Raw genomic sequence first — 21,207 nt, 5'->3', positions numbered from 1 at the left:
GGTCATCCTAAAGGGTTTGGATGTTGTTTTGCAGGCTGGTCATCATGTTCTCCTGCTATTTCCCCATGAGATTGTTGTATTCATTATGTGTGTGCAGCACTGCAATGTGGACCTGCAGTGTAAGAAATATTAAATCTCTTCAGTTAGATTTTATTTGCGTAGCGCCAAATCCCAACATACATGATTTCAAGGGACTTTATGAGATTTTAAAATCGAGACCATTGAGGAATTTTTGCTCAACCTCACACATTACTGTATATGCCACTATACATTATGTATATAGTGTATATCACACTATAGCTGTACAGGAAGTAGTGGCTGTCTCATTCCACAGATACTCCCTTCTCTCTCCAAGCAGTACCCAAGGTCAGGTTTAGTATTGTCTATGCTTAGGGACTTTCATATCTAATTCAGATGTGCCAGACAGAGACACTAGTGGCAAGACATAAGGACACAATGTGATTTAGGAATGCATATTTAGACTTAACTATCCAATAGGATGCAAACATCTACATGTAACATAGAGAGTGACAGCAATTCTATCCACTCATGGATGTGCTGGGTGACACAAGTAGAGGAAGATATATGGGAGACATCTTCAGACTTGGGGGTGACAGTTGCTCACGTAACTCTGTTAGTGTTTGGATATTGTTTCACCTTCTGGTCTCCTTGATGCATCAAGTCTATGTTAAAATCTTCTGCATCAGACATCAGCTGCTGTCTGAGTTCTGCTTTCACCAGCCTTCAGAAAACTTCCATAACAGACACCGTACAATATTATATAGAAACCCAACAGTTCCCGGATTGGCGACTGTGGAGAGAAAAAAACTGGACGAAGCCGCCAACAGAACCAAACACATCTGGGCGGCCATCTGCCTCGACCTGTTGAGGAGAGTCAAGAGGTGGGTGGAACAGAGGGGAGAGAAGCCACTTCATTTGGGCTCTATCAGGCTGGTGCAGGTGGTAGTGTGTGCCGTGTCCTCGAGCTCTTAGTCAGGCTCCAAATATGGATTTGGCCAAAACAGGTGATGTCATGGTGGGTTGTCAATTGGCTAGAACTCATTGTAGTGATGCCAAGAGGATACTGTCTACTGTACTTTGCCAAAAGCTTTCCTCTGGGGCCTACGAAGGCCACCTGCTTTGTGGACCGTGTAGACTGGGAAGGCCGAACTGAAATAAAAAAACTGTTACCTAGAAACTAGAATAATGGTTGGACACTACAAGGTTTTAGGTTTACGCTTTGTTTTATACACATGTGTATGGTTAGCTGTTTGGTTAATGGCCCAGTGTGTAAGATTTAGGTGAAAGGGATCTATTGGCAGAAATGTAATGTAGAATAATCCTCATGATGTTTTCACTAGTTCATTTCATCTAAATTGTATGAATTGTAGTTTTCTTTACTTCATAAAAAGTCCTTTATATTTAAATACTTTATATTTACATGGAGGGGTCCCTCTCTACAGAGGCCGCCATGTTTTTTACATTAGTCCAGACTGGACAAACTAAACACCTTTTGAGTTTTTATTACAATTAAAGGCTACCACAGGTTCTTTATCATGTTTAGAAGGAGAGGGTGAGGTGAGGGGTGTTCAGCTGCAACATGCAACTTCAACACTAGATATCACAAAATTCTACACACTGAACCTTTAAGTTGAAGCCTGACACTTAAGCATTGGATTGGTACCATAGCCTCTTTAAAATAGGGTTTATCACTGAAGCGCAGTGGCTCTTGGGAAAGGTTAGGTCAGACATTTGAAGAAACCCTTTGAAACTGGACAGCCTGGTCACGTTGCTGTGATGCAATCGGTTTTCAAATGCAGCCTCTGAAGGATGTAGTCTGTGAATTGAGACACAGCTAATGACTTTCACCATATCATGAATGCTAATGGTCATCATCACCTATGTGGCGTGCTCAAACCAACTCTGCTGCAGTAGCTCACATCTCTGACCTTTCTCAAAAAGGAATATTTCCAATTTGAACTCCAGGTTCGGTAAATCTTCTGTTGGAGCAGTGTTTTTACAAACAGTAAGAATTTACTTTGACAAGAGTATCCCACATGAAACCTATTTTGTGTTCATTTATTGAGTATGTGAATCTATGTTTTCTAATTTCTCCTTTAGGTTTAGGATTCTAGCTTCCTCATGATGGGATTAGTTCTTCATAATCTGATGCTTTTCCATGTCTTTAATGGAGGAGTAAACAGTTTTATATTACTGTATTTTTTTATATAACTTTTTTACTTGCTAACTTGTGTTACTTTTGTTTAAACTCTTTAAAAAATCTAGTGACATTACCATCAGCTTAAGTTTTACCTCCTATTTAATGCTTTTTTGCAATGGTTCTTAGCATTTAGCTCAAACACTAAAGGAACAGCCTCACACAGCTGCTCATGAGTCTGGAGACCTTTAAGCCTCATTTGGACAAATCAATTTATCTTGAGGACGTGGGTTTATTTACCTGCAGTGCCCCTCACTGATTCCAACCTGGGTTGTAGCTAACTTCTCATCTATGTCACTGGATGAGCTCAAATGTAATCATTTTTCTAGCCTGATAGATTGGAATATACATTAAAAATAGCAACATGTATGTCTTTTTGCAACCAAATCAGAAAATATATAGAGAAGTGATGTATAGCCTGCATGTGTTACATACCCCAGTCAGGCAATGGTTTTTTTGGAAAGTTTTCGTCCCTGCTCGTTTGTTTGCTTGTTTTTACATTTCCATTAATCTTTAACAATTATCAGGAAAAGTAGATCATTCATTCATTTTTACATATACATATTGTTTCTGACTGGTCACGCCCCCACCGCAGAATAGCTTTGTGTGCAGATTTTAACACAATGATACACTGAAACAAACTTTCTAGAGAAGAGCTTTCTGATTCCGGGAAAAAGTATTACTTGAAGAAAAGGGAAGGGACAGTGAAAATGAAAGTGCTGCTACTCATGCCCTGGATTCCCTGCGTATAAAAGGATGACACTTTCTGTGCTGTTTATCACCAGGAGTCCAGACTGAAGAGAGACACTACAGGGAGAGCCAGAACCTGACTACAGCCACAACCATGAACTCATCCACTATTACCTTCCTCAGCTGCCTGCTTGTCCTCTGTGCTCAAGGTACTGTACTAAATCAGAAAATGTAATTTTATTCACAGAAAACGAAAATCTGTTTATGACACTTTGCCAATAATATCATTACGCATACAAGAAAATATATTTTTATCTTTAAAGCTGTGGAGAAATTCCAGAAACAAAATAGGCAATATCATTCGCTCTATCCTAGAATTGCATAATGCCATTTATTGGTGTTATCAGGCTTCAGTACAGTCTGGTGAGCTGACCTTTAACCTAGTCCTAAATGCCTGTCTCCTCTTCCCACAGGAATGCCGGACAGCAGATCCAGAAAATGCAAGTGCTTAAACGGTTATATCGGCCAGGTCACCAAACACTTCGTGCGGCATATCAAGTCAGAGCCAGTCATAAACCCACCAAACAGCTTCTGCGATCAAACGGAGATTATTATGTGAGTAGATGACCTGAATGACTTCACATTCACGTGCCATTCACCAGGGTTTCTTTAACATGACTCGTGTTTCTCTCACAGCACCATTAAAGATGAGGAGAAATGCGTGGATCCACTGTCACAACTTGGAAAATTAATTCTGATGAACAAAAAAAAGTAAGTCCAGCTCGACTGTAGAAACATCTGACAACATGACACAGTCTTGTTGCAGGGAAGGGGTCTCACACAACACTGTGGCTGCTTCACATTCAAATTGCTTTTTAACTAACAGTGTCATTTGTTGATTCAGGCAGGAGAACAAGAGACGAGTGATCATGACGACGAGCTCCAGTCAAACAAATTCCTTGAACTCAACAAGCAGCCGCATCACAGACTCTGCACCAGCCGCCATGTAATGGCACTGAACCACTGTTGTCATAGAAGCTTACCTTTGTCAGGTTATTATTAAGTGTTCAAATGTTCTCTGTGGCTGATCATCGGATCATGTTCTCAACTTGTCTTCACACATATATTTATATACAATGTAAATAATCTGTACATATATTTACAATAATAAAAAACTATGGATGGACTTCCTGTACTTGCTGTTTTTTTCTTCGGGGATTTGCTCCCACCCAGCATTCCTGGTCATCCTAAAGGGATGTTGTTGTGCAGGCTGGTCATCATGTTCTCCTGCTATTTCCCCATGAGATTGTTGTATTCATTATGTGTGTGCAGCACTGCAATGTGGACCTGCAGTGTAAGAAATATTAAATCTCTTCAGTTAAATTTTATTTGCGTAGCGCCAAATCCCAACATACATGATTTCAAGGGACTTTATGAGATTTTAAAATCGAGACCATTGAGGAATTTTTGCTCAACCTCACACATTACTGTATATGCCACTATACATTATGTATATAGTGTATATCACACTATAGCTGTACAGGACGTAGTGGCTGTCTCATTCCACAGATACTCCCTTCTCTCTCCAAGCAGTACCCAAGGTCAGGTTTAGTATTGTCTATGCTTAGGGACTTTCATATCTAATTCAGATGTGCCAGACAGAGACACTAGTGGCAAGACATAAGGACACAATGTGATTTAGGAATGCATATTTAGACTTAACTATCCAATAGGATGCAAACATCTACATGTAACATAGAGAGTGACAGCAATTCTATCCACTCATGGATGTGCTGGGTGACACAAGTAGAGGAAGATATTTGGGAGACATCTTCAGACTTGGGGGTGACAGTTGCTCATGTTACTCTGTTAGTGTTTGGATATTGTTTCACCTTCTGGTCTCCTTGATGCATCAAGTCTATGTTAAAATCTTCTGCATCAGACATCAGCTGCTGCCTGAGTTCTGCTTTCACCAGCCTCCAGAAAACTTCCATAACAGACACCGTACAATATTATAGAGAAACCCAACAGTTCCCGGATTAGCGACTGTGGAGAGAAAAAAACTGGATGAAGCCGCCAACAGAACCAAACACATCTGGGCGGCCATCTGCCTCGACCTGTTGAGGAGAGTGGAGAGGTGGGTGGAACAGAGGGGAGAGAAGCCACTTCATTTGGGCTCTATCAGACTGGTGCAGGTGGTAGTGTGTGCCGTGTCCTCGAGCTCTTAGTCAGGCTCCAAATATGGATATGGCCAAAACAGGTGATGTCATGGTGGGTTGTCACTTGGCTAGAACTCATTGTAGTGATGCCAAGAGGATACTGTCTACTGTACTTTGCCAAAAGCTTTCCTCTGGGGCCTACGAAGGCCACCTGCTTTGTGGACCGTGTAGACTGGGAAGGCCGAACTGAAATAAAAAAACTGTTAACTTGAAACAAGAATAATGGTTGGACACTACAAAGTTTTAGGTTTACGCTTTGTTTTATACACATGTGTATGGTTAGCTGTTTGGTTAATGGTCCAGTGTGTAGGATTTAGGTGAAAGGGATCTATTGGCAGAAATGTAATGTAGAATAATCCTCATGATGTTTTCACTAGTTCATTTCATCTAAATTGTATGAATTGTAGTTTTCTTTACCCCAGAAAAGGTCCTTTATATTTAAATACTTTATATGTTCATGGAGGGGACCCTCTCTACGGAGGCCGCCATGTTTTTTAAGTTAGTCCAGACTGGACAAACTAAACACCTTTTGAGTTTTTATGACAACTGAAGCTACCACAGGTTCTTTTTCATGTTTAGAAGGAGAGGGTGAGGTGAGGGGTGTTCAGCTGCAACATGCAACTTCAACACTAGATATCACAAAATTCTACACACTGAACCTTTAAGTTGAAGCCTCACACTTAAGCATTGGATTGGTACCATAGCCTCTTTAAAATAGGGTTTATCACTGAAGCGCAGTGGCTCTTGAGAAAGGTTAGGTCAGACATTTGAAGAAGCCTTTTGAAACTGGACAGCCTGGTCACGTTGCTGTGATGCAATCGGTTTTCAAATGCAGCCTCTGAAGGATGTAGTCTGTGAATTGAGACACAGCTAATGACTTTCACCATATCATGAATGCTAATGGTCATCATCACCTATGTGGCGTGCTCAACCCAACTCTGCTGCAGTAGCTCACATCTCTGACCTTTCTCAAAAAGGAATATTTTCAATTTGAACTCAAGGTTCGGTAAATCTTCTGTTGGAGCAGTGTTTTTACAAACAGTAAGAATTTACTTTGATAAGAGTATCCCACATGAAACCTATTTTGTGTTCATTTATTGAGTATGTGAATCTATGTTTTCTAATTTCTCCTTTAGGTTTAGGATTCTAGCTTCCTCATGATGTGATTAGTTCTTCATAATCTGATGCTTTTCCATGTCTTTAATGGAGGAGTAAACAGTTTTATATTACTGTATTTTTTTATATAACTTTTTTACTTGTTAACTTGTGTTACTTTTGTTTAAACTGTTTAAAAAATCTGGTGACATTACCATCAGCTTAAGTTTGACCTCTTATTTAATGCTTTTTTGCAATGGTTCTTAGCATTTAGCTCAAACACTAAAGGAACAGCCTCACACAGCTGCTCATGAGTCTGGAGACCTTTAAGCCTCATTAGAACAAATCAATTTATCTTGAGGACGTGGGTTTATTTACCTGCAGTGCCCCTCACTGATTCCAACCTGGGTTGTAGCTAACTTCTCATCTATGTCACTAGATGAGCTCAAATGTAATCATTTGTCTATTATGATAGATTGGAATATACATTAAAAATAGCAGCATGTATGTCTTTTTGCAACCAAATCAGAAAATATATAGAGAAGTGATGTATAGCCTGCATGTGTTACATACCCCAGTCAGGCAATGTTTTTTTTGGAAAGTTTTTCGTCCCTGCTCGTTTGTTTGCTTGTTTTTACATTTTCATCCATCTTTAACAATTATCAGGAAAAGTAGATCATTCATTCATTTTACATATACATATTGTTTCTGACTGGTCACGCCCCCACCGCAGAATAGCTTTGTGTGCAGATTTTAACACAATGATTCACTGAACCAAACTTTCTAGAGAAGAGCTTTCTGATTCCGGGAAAAAGTATTACTTGAAGAAAAGGGAAGGAACAGTGAAAATGAAAGTGCTGCTACTCATGCCCTGGATTCCCTGCGTATAAAAGGATGACACTTTCTGTGCTGTTTATCACCAGGAGTCCAGACTGAAGAGAGACACTACAGGGAGAGCCAGAACCTGACTACAGCCACAACCATGAACTCATCCACTATTACCTTCCTCAGCTGCCTGCTTGTCCTCTGTGCTCAAGGTACTGTACTAAATCAGAAAATGTCATTTTATTCACAGAAAACGAAAATCTGTTTATGACACTTTGCCAATTATATCATTACGCATACAAGAAAATATCTTTTTATCTTTAAAGCTGTGGAGAAATTCCGGAAACAAAATAGGCAATATCATTCGCTCTATCCTAGAATTGCAGAATGCCATTTATTGGTGTTATCAGGCTTCAGTACAGTCTGGTGAGCTGACCTTTAACCTAGTCCTAAATGCCTGTCTCCTCTTCCCACAGGAATGCCGGACAGCAGATCCAGAAAATGCAAGTGCTTAAACGGTTATATCGGCCAGGTCACCAAACACTTCGTGCGGCATATCAAGTCAGAGCCAGTCATAAACCCACCAAACAGCTTCTGCGATCAAACGGAGATTATTATGTGAGTAGATGACCTGAATGACTTCACATTCACATGCCATTCACCAGGGTTTCTTTAACATGACTCGTTCTTCTCTCACAGCACCATTAAAGATGAGGAGAAATGCGTGGATCCAATGTCACAACTTGGAAAATTAATTCTGATGAACAAAAAAAAGTAAGTCCAGCTCGACTGTAGAAACATCTGACAACATGACACAGTCTTGTTGCAGGGAAGGGGTCTCACACAACACTGTGGCTGCTTCACATTCGAATCGCTTTTTAACTAACAGTGTCATTTGTTGATTCAGGCAGGAGAACAAGAGACGTGTGATCATGACGACGAGCTCCAGTCAAACAAATACCTTGAACTCAACAAGCGGCCGCATCACAGACTCTGCACCAGCCGCCATGTAATGGCACTGAACCACTGTTGTCATAGAAGCTAACCTTTGTCAGGTTATTATTAAGCGTTCAAATGTTCTCTGTGGCTGATCATCGGATCATGTTCTCAACTTGTCTTCACACATATATATTTATATACAATGTAAATAATCTGTACATATATTTACAATAATAAAAAACTATGGATGGACTTCCTGCACTTGCTGTTTTTCTTCAGGGATTTGCTCCCACCCAGCATTCCTGGTCATCCTAAAGGGTTTGGATGTTGTTTTGCAGGCTGGTCATCATGTTCTCCTGCTATTTCCCCATGAGATTGTTGTATTCATTATGTGTGTGCAGCACTGCAATGTGGACCTGCAGTGTAAGAAATATTAAATCTCTTCAGTTAGATTTTATTTGCGTAGCGCCAAATCCCAACATACATGATTTCAAGGGACTTTATGAGATTTTAAAATCGAGACCATTGAGGAATTTTTGCTCAACCTCACACATTACTGTATTTGCCACTATACATTATGTATATAGTGTATATCACACTATAGCTGTACAGGAAGTAGTGGCTGTCTCATTCCACAGATACTCCCTTCTCTCTCCAAGCAGTACCCAAGGTCAGGTTTAGTATTGTCTATGCTTAGGGACTTTCATATCTAATTCAGATGTGCCAGACAGAGACACTAGTGGCAAGACATAAGGACACAATGTGATTTAGGAGTGCATATTTAGACTTAACTATCCAATAGGATGCAAACATCTACATGTAACATAGAGAGTGACAGCAATTCTATCCACTCATGGATGTGCTGGGTGACACAAGTAGAGGAAGATATATGGGAGACATCTTCAGACTTGGGGGTGACAGTTGCTCATGTTACTCTGTTAGTGTTTGGATATTGTTTCACCTTCTGGTCTCCTTGATGCATCAAGTCTATGTTAAAATCTTCTGCATCAGACATCAGCTGCTGTCTGAGTTCTGCTTTCACCAGCCTCCAGGAAACTTCCATAACAGAACCCTGACAATATTATAGAGAAACCCAACAGTTCCCGGATTGGCGACTGTGGAGAGAAAAAAACTGGATGAAGCCGCCAACAGAACCAAACACATCTGGGCGGCCATCTGCCTCAACCTGTTGAGGAGAGTGGAGAGGTGGGTGGAACAGAGGGGAGAGAAGCCACTTCATTTGGGCTCTATCAGACTGGGGCAGGTGGTAGTGTGTGCCGTGTCCTCCAACTCTTAGTCAGGCTCCAAATATGGATATGGCCAAAACAGGTGATGTCATGGTGGGTTGTCACTTGGCTAGAACTCATTGTAGTGATGCCAAGAGGATACTGTCTACTGTACTTTGCCAAAAGCTTTCCTCTGGGGCCTACAAAGGCCACCTGCTTTGTGGACCGTGTAGACTGGGAAGGCCGAACTGAAATAAAAAAACTGTTACCTAGAAACTAGAATAATGGTTGGACACTACAAAGTTTTAGGTTTACGCTTTGTTTTATACACATGTGTATGGTTAGCTGTTTGGTTAATGGTCCAGTGTGTAGGATTTAGGTGAAAGGGATCTATTGGCAGAAATGTAATGTAGAATAATCCTCATGATGTTTTCACTAGTTCATTTCATCTAAATTGTATGAATTGTAGTTTTCTTTACCCCAGAAAAGGTCCTTTATATTTAAATACTTTATATGTACATGGAGGGGACCCTCTCTACGGAGGCCGCCATGTTTTTTAAGTTAGTCCAGACTGGACAAACTAAACACCTTTTGAGTTTTTATGACAACTGAAGCTACCACAGGTTCTTTTCCATGTTTAGAAGGAGAGGGTGAGGTGAGGGGTGTTCAGCTGCAACATGCAACTTCAACACTAGATATCACAAAATTCTACACACTGAACCTTTAAGTTGAAGCCTCACACTTAAGCATTGGATTGGTACCATAGCCTCTTTAAAATAGGGTTTATCACTGAAGCGCAGTGGCTCTTGGGAAAGGTTAGGTCAGACATTTGAAGAAGCCTTTTGAAACTGGACAGCCTGGTCACGTTGCTGTGATGCAATCGGTTTTCAAATGCAGCCTCTGAAGGATGTAGTCTGTGAATTGAGACACAGCTAATGACTTTCACCATATCATGAATGCTAATGGTCATCATCACCTATGTGGCGTGCTCAACCCAACTCTGCTGCAGTAGCTCACATCTCTGACCTTTCTCAAAAAGGAATATTTTCAATTTGAACTCAAGGTTCGGTAAATCTTCTGTTGGAGCAGTGTTTTTACAAACAGTAAGAATTTACTTTGACAAGAGTATCCCACATGAAACCTATTTTGTGTTCATTTATTGAGTATGTGAATCTATGTTTTCTAATTTCTCCTTTAGGTTCAGGATTCTAGCTTCCTCATGATGTGATTAGTTCTTCATAATCTGATGCTTTTCCATGTCTTTAATGGAGGAGTAAACAGTTTTATATTACTGTATTTTTTTATATAACTTTTTACTTGCTAACTTGTGTTACTTTTGTTTAAACTCTTTAAAAAATCTGGTGACATTACCATCAGCTTAAGTTTGACCTCTTATTTAATGCTTTTTTGCAATGGTTCTTAGCATTTAGCTCAAACACTAAAGGAACAGCCTCACACAGCTGCTCATGAGTCTGGAGACCTTTAAGCCTCATTTGGACAAATCAATTTATCTTGAGGACGTGGGTTTATTTACCTGCAGTGCCCCTCACTGATTCCAACCTGGGTTGTAGCTAACTTCTCACGTATGTCACTAGATGAGCTCAAATGTAATCATTTTTCTAGTCTGATAGATTGGAATATACATTAAAAATAGCAACATCTATGTCTTTTTGCAACCAAATCAGAAAATATATAGAGGAGTGATGTATAGCCTGCATGTGTTACATACCCCAGTCAGGCAATGGTTTTTTTTGGAAAGTTTTCGTCCCTGCTCGTTTGTTTGCTTGTTTTTACATTTTCATTAATCTTTAACAATTATCAGGAAAAGTAGATCATTCATTCATTTTTACATATACATATTGTTTCTGACTGGTCACGCCCCCACCGCAGAATAGCTTTGTGTGCAGATTTTAACACAATGATTCACTGAACCAAACTTTCTAGAGAAGAGCTTTCTGATTCCGGGAAAAAATATTACTTGAAGAAAAGGGAAGGAACAGTGAAAGTGAAAGTGCTGCTACTCATGCCCTGGATTCCCTGCGTATAAAAGGATGACACTTTCTGTGCTGTTCATCACCAGGAGTCCAGACTGAAGAGAGACACTACAGGGAGAGCCAGAACCTGACTACAGCCACAACCATGAACTCATCCACTATTACCTTCCTCAGCTGCCTGCTTGTCCTCTGTGCTCAAGGTACTGTACTGAATCAGAAAATGTAATTTTATTCACAGAAAACGAAAATCTGTTTATGACACTTGGCCAATTATATCACTACGCATACAAGAAAATATATTTTATCTTCTAAGCTGTGGAGAAATTCCGGAAACAAAATAGGCAATATCATTCGCTCTATCCTAGAATTGCAGAATGCCATTTATTGGTGTTATCAGGCTTCAGTACAGTCTGGTGAGCTGACCTTTAACCTAGTCCTAAATGCCTGTCTCCTCTTCCCACAGGAATGCCGGACAGCAGATCCAGAAAATGCAAGTGCTTAAACGGTTATATCGGCCAGGTCACCAAACACTTCGTGCGGCATATCAAGTCAGAGCCAGTCATAAACCCACCAAACAGCTTCTGCGATCAAACGGAGATTATTATGTGAGTAGATGACCTGAATGACTTCACATTCACGTGCCATTCACCAGGGTTTCTTTAACATGACTCGTTCTTCTCTCACAGCACCATTAAAGAGGAGGAGAAATGCGTGGATCCAATGTCACAACTTGGAAAATTAATTCTGATGAACAAAAAAAAGTAAGTCCAGCTCGACTGTAGAAACATCTGACAACATGACACAGTCTTGTTGCAGGGAAGGGGTCTCACACAACACTGTGGCTGCTTCACATTCGAATCGCTTTTTAACTAACAGCGTCATTTGTTGATTCAGGCAGGAGAACAAGAGACGTGTGATCATGACGACGAGCTCCAGTCAAACAAATACCTTGAACTCAACAAGCGGCCGCATCACAGACTCTGCACCAGCCGCCATGTAATGGCACTGAAACACTGTTGTCATAGAAGCTTACCTTTGTCAGGTTATTATTAAGTGTTCAAATGTTCTCTGTGGCTGATCATCGGTTCATGTTCTCAACTTGTCTTCACATGTATATATTTTTATATATATATATATATACAATGTAAATAATCTGTACATATATTTACAATAATAAAAAACTATGGATGGACTTCCTGTACTTGCTGTTTTTTTCTTCAGGGATTTGCTCCCACCCAGCATTCCTGGTCATCCTAAAGGGTTTGGATGTTGTTGTGCAGGCTGGTCATCATGTTCTCCTGCTATTTCCCCATGAGATTGTTGTATTCATTATGTGTGTGCAGCACTGCAATGTGGACCTGCAGTGTAAGAAATATTAAATCTCTTCAGTTAAATTTTATTTGCGTAGCGCCAAATCCCAACATACATGATTTCAAGGGACTTTATGAGATTTTAAAATCGAGACCATTGAGGAATTTGTGCTCAACCTCACACATTACTGTATATGCCACTATACATTATGTATATAGTGTATATCACACTATAGCTGTACAGGAAGTAGTGGCTGTCTCATTCCACAGATACTCCCTTCTCTCTCCAAGCAGTACCCAAGGTCAGGTTTAGTATTGTCTATGCTTAGGGACTTTCATATCTAATTCAGATGTGCCAGACAGAGACACTAGTGGCAAGACATAAGGACACAATGTGATTTAGGAATGCATATTTAGACTTAACTATCCAATAGGATGCAAACATCTACATGTAACATAGAGAGTGACAGCAATTCTATCCACTCATGGATGTGCTGGGTGACACAAGTAGAGGAAGATATATGGGAGACATCTTCAGACTTGGGGGTGACAGTTGCTCATGTTACTCTGTTAGTGTTTGGATATTGTTTCACCTTCTGGTCTCCTTGATGCATCAAGTCTATGTTATTATTATATTATATTATATATTATATTATAGAGAAACCCAACAGTTCCCAGATTGGCGACTGTGGAGAGAAAAAAACTGGATGAAGCTGCCAACAGAACCAAACACATCTGGGCGGCCATCTGCCTCGACCTGTTGAGGAGAGTGGAGAGGTGGGTGGAACAGAGGGGAGAGAAGCCACTTCATTTGGGCTCTATCAGACTGGTGCAGGTGGTAGTGTGTGCCGTGTCCTCCAGCTCTTAGTCAGGCTCCAAATATGGATATGGCCAAAACAGGCAATGTCATGGTGGGTTGTCAATTGGCTAGAACTCATTGTAGGGATGCCAAGAGGATACTGTCTACTGTACTTTGCCAAAAGCTTTCCTCTGGGGCCTACGAAGGCCACCTGCTTTGTGAACCGTGTAGACTGGGAAGGCCGAACTGAAATAAAAAAACTGTTAACTTGAAACAAGAATAATGGTTGGACACTACAAAGTTTTAGGTTTACGCTTTGTTTTATACACATGTGTATGGTTAGCTGTTTGGTTAATGGTCCAGTGTGTAGGATTTAGGTGAAAGGGATCTATTGGCAGAAATGTAATGTAGAATAATCCTCATGATGTTTTCACTAGTTCATTTCATCTAAATTGTATGAATTGTAGTTTTCTTTACCCCAGAAAAGGTCCTTTATATTTAAATACTTTATATGTACATGGAGGGGACCCTCTCTATGGAGGCCGCCATGTTTTTTACATTAGTCCAGACTGGACAAACTAAACCTTTTTGAGTTTTTATGACAACTGAAGCTACCACAGGTTCTTTTTCATGTTTGGAAGGAGAGGGTGAGGTGAGGGGTGTTCAGCTGCAACATGCAACTTCAACACTAGATATCACAAAATTCTACACACTGAACCTTTAAGTTGAAGCCTCACACTTAAGCATTGGACTGGTACCATAGCCTCTTTAAAATAGGGTTTATCACTGAAGCGCAGTGGCTCTTGGGAAAGGTTGGGTCAGACATTTGAAGAAACCCTTTGAAACTGGACAGCCTGGTCACGTTGCTGTGATGCAATCGGTTTTCAAATGCAGCCTCTGAAGGATGTAGTCTGTGAATTGAGACACAGCTAATGACTTTCACCATATCATGAATGCTAATGGTCATCATCACCTATGTGGCGTGCTCAACCCAACTCTGCTGCAGTAGCTCACATCTCTGACCTTTCTCAAAAAGGAATATTTTCAATTTGAACTCCAGGTTCGGTAAATCTTCTGTTGGAGCAGTGTTTTTACAAACAGTAAGAATTTACTTTGACAAGAGTATCCCACATGAAACCTATTTTGTGTTCATTTATTGAGTATGTGAATCTATGTTTTCTAATTTCTCCTTTAGGTTTAGGATTCTAGCTTCCTCATGATGTGATTAGTTCTTCATAATCTGATGCTTTTTCCATGTCTTTAATGGAGGAGTAAACAGTTTTATATTACTGTATTTTTTTATATAACTTTTTACTTGCTAACTTGTGTTACTTTTGTTTAAACTCTTTAAAAAATCTGGTGACATTACCATCAGCTTAAGTTTGACCTCTTATTTAATGCTTTTTTGCAATGGTTCTTAGCATTTAGCTCAAACACTAAAGGAACGGCCTCACACAGCTGCTCATGAGTCTGGAGACCTTTAAGCCTCATTTGGACAAATCAATTTATCTTGAGGACGTGGGTTTATTTACCTGCAGTGCCCCTCACTGATTCCAACCTGGGTAGTAGCTAACTTCTCACGTATGTCACTAGATGAGCTCAAATGTAATCATTTTTCTATTATGATAGATTGGAATATACATTAAAAATAGCAGCATGTATGTCTTTTTGCAACCAAATCAGAAAATATATAGAGGAGTGATGTATAGCCGTCAGGCAATGGTTTTTTTGGAAAGTTTTCGTCCCTGCTCGTTTGTTTGCTTGTTTTTACATTTTCATTCATCTTTAACAATTATCAGGAAAAGTAGATCATTCATTCATTTTACATATACATATTGTTTCTGACTGGTCACGCCCCCACCGCAGAATAGCTTTGTGTGCAGATTTTAACACAATGATTCACTGAACCAAACTTTCTAGAGAAGAGCTTTCTGATTTCGGGAAATAGTATTACTTGAAGAAAAGGGAAGGGACAGTGAAAATGAAAGTGCTGTTACTCATGCCCTGGATTCCCTGCGTATAAAAGGATGACACTTTCTGTGCTGTTTATCACCAGGAGTCCAGACTGAAGAGAGACACTACAGGGAGAGCCAGAACCTGACTACAGCCACAACCATGAACTCATCCACTATTACCTTCCTCAGCTGCCTGCTTGTCCTCTGTGCTCAAGGTACTGTACTTAATCAGAAAATGTCATTTTATTCACAGAAAATGAAAATCTGTTTATGACACTTTGCCAATAATCCGGAATTCCGGAAACAAAATAGGCAATATCATTCGCTCTATCCTAGAATTGCAGAATGCCATTTATTGGTGTTATCAGGCTTCAGTACAGTCTGGTGAGCTGACCTTTAACCTAGTCCTAAATGCCTGTCTCCTCTTCCCACAGGAATGCCGGACAGCAGATCCAGAAAATGCAAGTGCCTAAACGGTTATATCGGCCAGGTCACCAAACCGTTCATCAGGCAGCATATCAAGTCAGAGCCAGTCATACACCAAAAAAACAGCTTCTGCAATCAAATGGAGATTATTATGTGAGTAGATGACCTGAATGACTTCACATTCACGTGCCATTCACCAGGGTTTCTTTAACATGACTCGTTCTTCTCTCACAGCACCATTAAAGATGAGGAGAAATGTGTGGATCCAATGTCACAACTTGGAAAATTAATTCTGATGAACAAAAAAAAGTAAGTCCAGCTCGACTGTAGAAACATCTGACAACATGACACAGTCTTGTTGCAGGGAAGGGGTCTCACACAACACTGTGGCTACTTCACATTCAAATTGCTTTTTAACTAACAGTGTCATTTGTTGATTCAGGCAGGAGAACAAGAGACGTGTGATCATGACGACGAGCTCCAGTCAAACAAATACCTTGAACTCAACAAGCGGCCGCATCACAGACTCTGCACCAGCCGCCATGTAATGGCACTGAACCACTGTTGTCATAGAAGCTTACCTTTGTCAGGTTATTATTAAGTGTTCAAATGTTCTCTGTGGCTGATCATCGGATCATGTTCTCAACTTGTCTTCACACATATATATTTATATACAATGTAAATAATCTGTACATATATTTACAATAATAAAAAACTATGGATGGACTTCCTGTACTTGCGGTTTTTTCTTCAGGGATTTGCTCCCACCCAGCATTCCTGGTCATCCTAAAGGGTTTGGATGTTGTTGTGCAGGCTGGTCATCATGTTCTCCTGCTATTTCCCCATGAGATTGTTGTATTCATTATGTGTGTGCAGCACTGCAATGTGGACCTGCAGTGTAAGAAATATTAAATCTCTTCAATCAAATTTTATTTGCATAGCGCCAAATCCCAACATACATGATTTCAAGGGACTTTACGAGATTTTAAGATAGAGACCATTGAGGAATTTTTGCTCAACCTCACACATTACTGTATATGCCACTATACATTATGTATATAGTGTATATCACACTATAGCTGTACAGGAAGTAGTGGCTGTCTCATTCCACAGATACTCCCTTCTCTCTCCAAGCAGTACCCAAGGTCAGGTTTAGTATTGTCTATGCTTAGGGACTTTCATATCTAATTCAGATGTGCCAGACAGAGACACTACTGGCAAGACATAAGGACACAATGTGATTTAGGAATGCATATTTAGACTTAACTATCCAATAGGATGCAAACATCTACATGTAACATAGAGAGTGACAGCAATTCTATCCACTCATGGATGTGCTGGGTGACACAAGTAGAGGAAGATATATGGGAGACATCTTCAGACTTGGGGGTGACAGTTGCTCACGTTACTCTGTTAGTGTTTGGATATTGTTTCACCTTCTGGTCTCATTGATGCATCAAGTCTATGTTAAAATCTTCTGCATCAGACATCAGCTGCTGTCTGAGTTCTGCTTTCACCAGCCCCCAGAAAACTTCCATAACAGACACCGTACAATATTATAGAGAAACCCAACAGTTCCTGGATTGGCGACTGTGGAGAGAAAAAAACTGGATGAAGCCGCCAACACAACCAAACACATCTGGGCGGCCATCTGCCTCAACCTGTTGAGGAGAGTGGAGAGGTGGGTGGAACAGAGGGGAGAGAAGCCACTTCATTTGGGCTCTATCAGGCTGGGGCAGGTGGTAGTGTGTGCCGTGTCCTCGAGCTCTTAGTCAGGCTCCAAATATGGATATGGCCAAAACAGGTGATGTCATGGTGGGTTGTCACTTGGCTAGTGTCGTATATTGGGGTTGCGATGATGTGAGGATGATGAAGGAATCTCCGATGACACCGTCTTGATTGTATATAAAGGTTTATTACAAAAAGTTCAGCATCAGTACAAGCAAAGCAATCTGCCTGGAGAGAGATTCGGGGCCAATGTGAATCTTCTCTCGAAGCAACTTCATCTCCTCGTTTATATAGGAGGGTTTGCGTAAACCTAATTAAAACACATCTAGTTACTTATCCAGCTCTTCCCAGTTATCCAGTAACGGGAAGAGAGATACTATCTCAAATTTTAGTGTTCCCCTTTGAAGTGTGTCCTAACACCCTACTATTTATTCAGGCTTACTCCAAATTCCTCAGGACCGGTGAACCTAAAAGCCACATATACGTTTCTTTTATGGGGAGGACTACACATAGCATTTCAGACACCACACTAGAACTCATTGTAGTGATGCCAAGAGGATACTGTCTACTGTACTTTGCCAAAAGCTTTCCTCTGGGGCCTACGAAGGCCACCTGCTTTGTGGACCGTGTAGACTGGGAAGGCCGAACTGAAATAAAAAAACTGTTACCTAGAAACAAGAATAATGGTTGGACACTACAAGGTTTTAGGTTTACGCTTTGTTTTATACACATGTGTATGGTTAGCTGTTTGGTTAATGGTCCAGTGTGTAAGATTTAGGTGGAAGGGATCTATTGGCAGAAATGTAATGTAGAATAATCCTCATGACGTTTTCACTAGTTTGTTTCATCTAAATTGTATGAATTGTAGTTTTCTTGACCCCAGAAAAGGTCCTTTATATTTAAATACTTTATATTTACATGGAGGGGACCCTCTCTATGGAGGCCGCCATGTTTTTTACATTAGTCCAGACTGGACAAACTGAACACCTTTTGAGTTTTTATGACAATTAAAGGCTACCACAGGTTCTTTTCCATGTTTAGAAGGAGAGGGTGAGGTGAGGGGTGTTCAGCTGCAACATGCAACTTCAACACTAGATATCACAAAATTCTACACACTGAACCTTTAAGTTGAAGCCTGACACTTAAGCATTGGATTGGTACCATAGCCTCTTTAAAATAGGGTTTATCACTGAAGCGCAGTGGCTCTTGGGAAAGGTTAGGTCAGACATTTGAAGAAGCCTCTTGAAACTGGACAGCCTGGTCACGTTGCTGTGATGCAATCGGTTTTCAAATGCAGCCTCTGAAGGATGTAGTCTGTGAATTGAGACACAGCTAATGACTTTCACCGTATCATGAATGCTAATGGTCATCATCATCTATGTGGCGTGCTCAACCCAACTCTGCTGCAGTAGCTCACATCTCTGACCTTTCTCAAAAAGGAATATTTTCAATTTGAACTCCAGGTTCGGTAAATCTTCTGTTGGAGCAGTGTTTTTACAAACAGTAAGAATTTACTTTGACAAGAGTATCCCACATGAAACCTATTTTGTGTTCATTTATTGAGTATGTGAATCTATGTTTTCTAATTTCTCCTTTAGGTTTAGGATTCTAGCTTCCTCATGATGTGATTAGTTCTTCATAATCTGATGCTTTTCCATGTCTTTAATGGAGGAGTAAACAGTTTTATATTACTGTATTTTTTTATATAACTTTTTTACTTGCTAACTTGTGTTACTTTTGTTTAAACTCTTTAAAAAATCTGGTGACATTACCATCAGCTTAAGTTTGACCTCTTATTTAATGCTTTTTTGCAATGGTTCTTAGCATTTAGCTCAAACACTAAAGGAACAGCCTCACACAGCTGCTCATGAGTCTGGAGACCTTTAAGCCTCATTAGGACAAATCAATTTATCTTGAGGACGTGGGTTTATTTACCTGCAGTGCCCCTCACTGATTCCAACCTGGGTTGTAGCTAACTTCTCATCTATGTCACTAGATGAGCTCAAATGTAATCATTTTTCTAGTCTGATAGATTGGAATATACATTAAAAATAGCAGCATGTATGTCTTTTTGCAACCAAATCAGAAAATATATAGAGGAGTGATGTATAGCCTGCATGTGTTACATACCCCAGTCAGGCAATGGTTTTTTTTGGAAAGTTTTCGTCCCTGCTCGTTTGTTTGCTTGTTTTTACATTTTCATCCATCTTTAACAATTATCAGGAAAAGTAGATCATTCATTCATTTTTACATATACATATTGCTTCTGACTGGTCACGCCCCCACCGCAGAATAGCTTTGTGTGCAGATTTTAACACAATGATTCACTGAACCAAACTTTCTAGAGAAGAGCTTTCTGATTCCGGGAAAAAATATTACTTGAAGAAAAGGGAAGGGACAGTGAAAATGAAAGTGCTGCTACTCATGCCCTGGATTCCCTGCGTATAAAAGGATGACACTTTCTGTGCTGTTTATCACCAGGAGTCCAGACTGAAGAGAGACACTACAGGGAGAGCCAGAACCTGACTACAGCCACAACCATGAACTCATCCACTATTACCTTCCTCAGCTGCCTGCTTGTCCTCTGTGCTCAAGGTACTGTACTAAATCAGAAAATGTCATTTTATTCACAGGAAACGAAAATCTGTTTATGACACTTTGCCAATTATATCATTACGCATACAAGAAAATATCTTTTTATCTTTAAAGCTGTGGAGAAATTCCGGAAACAAAATAGGCAATATCATTCGCTCTATCCTAGAATTGCAGAATGCCATTTATTGGTGTTATCAGGCTTCAGTACAGTCTGGTGAGCTGACCTTTAACCTAGTCCTAAATGCCTGTCTCCTCTTCCCACAGGAATGCCGGACAGCAGATCCAGAAAATGCAAGTGCTTAAACGGTTATATCGGCCAGGTCACCAAACACTTCGTGCGGCATATCAAGTCAGAGCCAGTCATAAACCCACCAAACAGCTTCTGCGATCAAACGGAGATTATTATGTGAGTAGATGACCTGAATGACTTCACATTCACGTGCCATTCACCAGGGTTTCTTTAACATGACTCGTGTTTCTCTCACAGCACCATTAAAGATGAGGAGAAATGCGTGGATCCAATGTCACAACTTGGAAAATTGTTTCTGATGAACAAAAAAAAGTAAGTCCAGCTCGACTGTAGAAACATCTGACAACATGACACGGTCTTGTTGCAGGGAAGGGGTCTCACACAACACTGTGGCTGCTTCACATTCAAATTGCTTTTTAACTAACAGTGTCATTTGTTGATTCAGGCAGGAGAACAAGAGACGTGTGATCATGACGACGAGCTCCAGTCAAACAAATACCTTGAACTCAACAAGCGGCCGCATCACAGACTCTGCACCAGCCGCCATGTAATGGCACTGAACCACTGTTGTCATAGAAGCTTACCTTTGTCAGGTTATTATTAAGTGTTCAAATGTTCTCTGTGGCTGATCATCGGATCATGTTCTCAACTTGTCTTCACACATATATATTTATATACAATGTAAATAATCTGTACATATATTTACAATAATAAAAAACTATGGATGGACTTCCTGCACTTGCGGTTTTTTCTTCAGGGATTTGCTCCCACCCAGCATTCCTGGTCATCCTAAAGGGTTTGGATGTTGTTGTGCAGGCTGGTCATCATGTTCTCCTGCTATTTCCCCATGAGATTGTTGTATTCATTATGTGTGTGCAGCACTGCAATGTGGACCTGCAGTGTAAGAAATATTAAATCTCTTCAATTAAATTTTATTT

General features: G+C 40.3%; 5 protein-coding genes across 5 annotated transcripts; all 5 read left to right on the top strand.

The window, feature by feature from the left end:
• The first annotated feature begins 2,935 nt into the window (after positions 1 to 2,935).
• Positions 2,936 to 4,094, top strand: LOC138407525 (C-X-C motif chemokine 10-like). Its single transcript, XM_069524365.1, has 4 exons — positions 2,936 to 3,117; positions 3,382 to 3,523; positions 3,605 to 3,679; positions 3,813 to 4,094. Exons 1-4 carry the CDS (start codon positions 3,063 to 3,065, stop codon positions 3,916 to 3,918), a joined length of 378 nt encoding a protein of 125 aa, XP_069380466.1. The 5' UTR covers positions 2,936 to 3,062; the 3' UTR covers positions 3,919 to 4,094.
• Positions 4,095 to 6,999: 2,905 nt separating this feature from the next.
• On the top strand, positions 7,000 to 8,238 carry LOC138407527 (C-X-C motif chemokine 10-like). Its single transcript, XM_069524367.1, has 4 exons — positions 7,000 to 7,259; positions 7,524 to 7,665; positions 7,747 to 7,821; positions 7,955 to 8,238. The coding sequence occupies exons 1-4, from the start codon at positions 7,205 to 7,207 to the stop codon at positions 8,058 to 8,060; spliced, it is 378 nt and encodes a 125-aa protein (XP_069380468.1). The 5' UTR covers positions 7,000 to 7,204; the 3' UTR covers positions 8,061 to 8,238.
• Positions 8,239 to 11,268: 3,030 nt separating this feature from the next.
• On the top strand, positions 11,269 to 12,398 carry LOC109639103 (C-X-C motif chemokine 10-like). Its single transcript, XM_020102391.2, has 4 exons — positions 11,269 to 11,406; positions 11,670 to 11,811; positions 11,893 to 11,967; positions 12,101 to 12,398. Exons 1-4 carry the CDS (start codon positions 11,352 to 11,354, stop codon positions 12,204 to 12,206), a joined length of 378 nt encoding a protein of 125 aa, XP_019957950.2. The 5' UTR covers positions 11,269 to 11,351; the 3' UTR covers positions 12,207 to 12,398.
• Positions 12,399 to 15,335: 2,937 nt separating this feature from the next.
• On the top strand, positions 15,336 to 16,422 carry LOC138407524 (C-X-C motif chemokine 10-like). Its single transcript, XM_069524364.1, has 4 exons — positions 15,336 to 15,485; positions 15,705 to 15,849; positions 15,931 to 16,005; positions 16,139 to 16,422. The coding sequence occupies exons 1-4, from the start codon at positions 15,431 to 15,433 to the stop codon at positions 16,242 to 16,244; spliced, it is 381 nt and encodes a 126-aa protein (XP_069380465.1). The 5' UTR covers positions 15,336 to 15,430; the 3' UTR covers positions 16,245 to 16,422.
• A 3,408-nt stretch (positions 16,423 to 19,830) lies between these two features.
• LOC138407528 (C-X-C motif chemokine 10-like) lies at positions 19,831 to 20,998 on the top strand. Its single transcript, XM_069524368.1, has 4 exons — positions 19,831 to 20,019; positions 20,284 to 20,425; positions 20,507 to 20,581; positions 20,715 to 20,998. Exons 1-4 carry the CDS (start codon positions 19,965 to 19,967, stop codon positions 20,818 to 20,820), a joined length of 378 nt encoding a protein of 125 aa, XP_069380469.1. The 5' UTR covers positions 19,831 to 19,964; the 3' UTR covers positions 20,821 to 20,998.
• The last annotated feature ends 209 nt before the right edge of the window (positions 20,999 to 21,207 follow it).

This window comes from Paralichthys olivaceus, chromosome 4 (genome assembly GCF_024713975.1).
Source record: "Paralichthys olivaceus isolate ysfri-2021 chromosome 4, ASM2471397v2, whole genome shotgun sequence".
Taxonomy (NCBI): Eukaryota; Metazoa; Chordata; class Actinopteri; order Pleuronectiformes; family Paralichthyidae; genus Paralichthys; species Paralichthys olivaceus.
The sequence above is the reverse complement of the archived record's forward strand: the minus strand, read 5'-3'. Positions and strand labels throughout refer to the sequence as shown.

Excerpts from the sequence above, each read along its gene's own strand:
- LOC138407527 (XM_069524367.1), top strand. The coding sequence starts at position 7,205 with ATGAACTCATCCACTATTACCTTCCTCAGCTGCCTGCTTGTCCTCTGT. Across the intron at positions 7,260-7,523 it reads GCTTGTCCTCTGTGCTCAAG|GAATGCCGGACAGCAGATCC; the intron begins GTACTGTACTAA and ends CTCTTCCCACAG. Across the intron at positions 7,822-7,954 it reads ATTCTGATGAACAAAAAAAA|GCAGGAGAACAAGAGACGTG; the intron begins GTAAGTCCAGCT and ends TTGTTGATTCAG.
- LOC138407524 (XM_069524364.1), top strand. The coding sequence starts at position 15,431 with ATGAACTCATCCACTATTACCTTCCTCAGCTGCCTGCTTGTCCTCTGT. Across the intron at positions 15,486-15,704 it reads GCTTGTCCTCTGTGCTCAAG|GAATGCCGGACAGCAGATCC; the intron begins GTACTGTACTTA and ends CTCTTCCCACAG. Across the intron at positions 15,850-15,930 it reads AATCAAATGGAGATTATTAT|CACCATTAAAGATGAGGAGA; the intron begins GTGAGTAGATGA and ends CTTCTCTCACAG.
- LOC138407528 (XM_069524368.1), top strand. The coding sequence starts at position 19,965 with ATGAACTCATCCACTATTACCTTCCTCAGCTGCCTGCTTGTCCTCTGT. Across the intron at positions 20,020-20,283 it reads GCTTGTCCTCTGTGCTCAAG|GAATGCCGGACAGCAGATCC; the intron begins GTACTGTACTAA and ends CTCTTCCCACAG. Across the intron at positions 20,582-20,714 it reads TTTCTGATGAACAAAAAAAA|GCAGGAGAACAAGAGACGTG; the intron begins GTAAGTCCAGCT and ends TTGTTGATTCAG.
- LOC109639103 (XM_020102391.2), top strand. The coding sequence starts at position 11,352 with ATGAACTCATCCACTATTACCTTCCTCAGCTGCCTGCTTGTCCTCTGT. Across the intron at positions 11,407-11,669 it reads GCTTGTCCTCTGTGCTCAAG|GAATGCCGGACAGCAGATCC; the intron begins GTACTGTACTGA and ends CTCTTCCCACAG. Across the intron at positions 11,812-11,892 it reads GATCAAACGGAGATTATTAT|CACCATTAAAGAGGAGGAGA; the intron begins GTGAGTAGATGA and ends CTTCTCTCACAG.
- LOC138407525 (XM_069524365.1), top strand. The coding sequence starts at position 3,063 with ATGAACTCATCCACTATTACCTTCCTCAGCTGCCTGCTTGTCCTCTGT. Across the intron at positions 3,524-3,604 it reads GATCAAACGGAGATTATTAT|CACCATTAAAGATGAGGAGA; the intron begins GTGAGTAGATGA and ends TTTCTCTCACAG. Across the intron at positions 3,680-3,812 it reads ATTCTGATGAACAAAAAAAA|GCAGGAGAACAAGAGACGAG; the intron begins GTAAGTCCAGCT and ends TTGTTGATTCAG.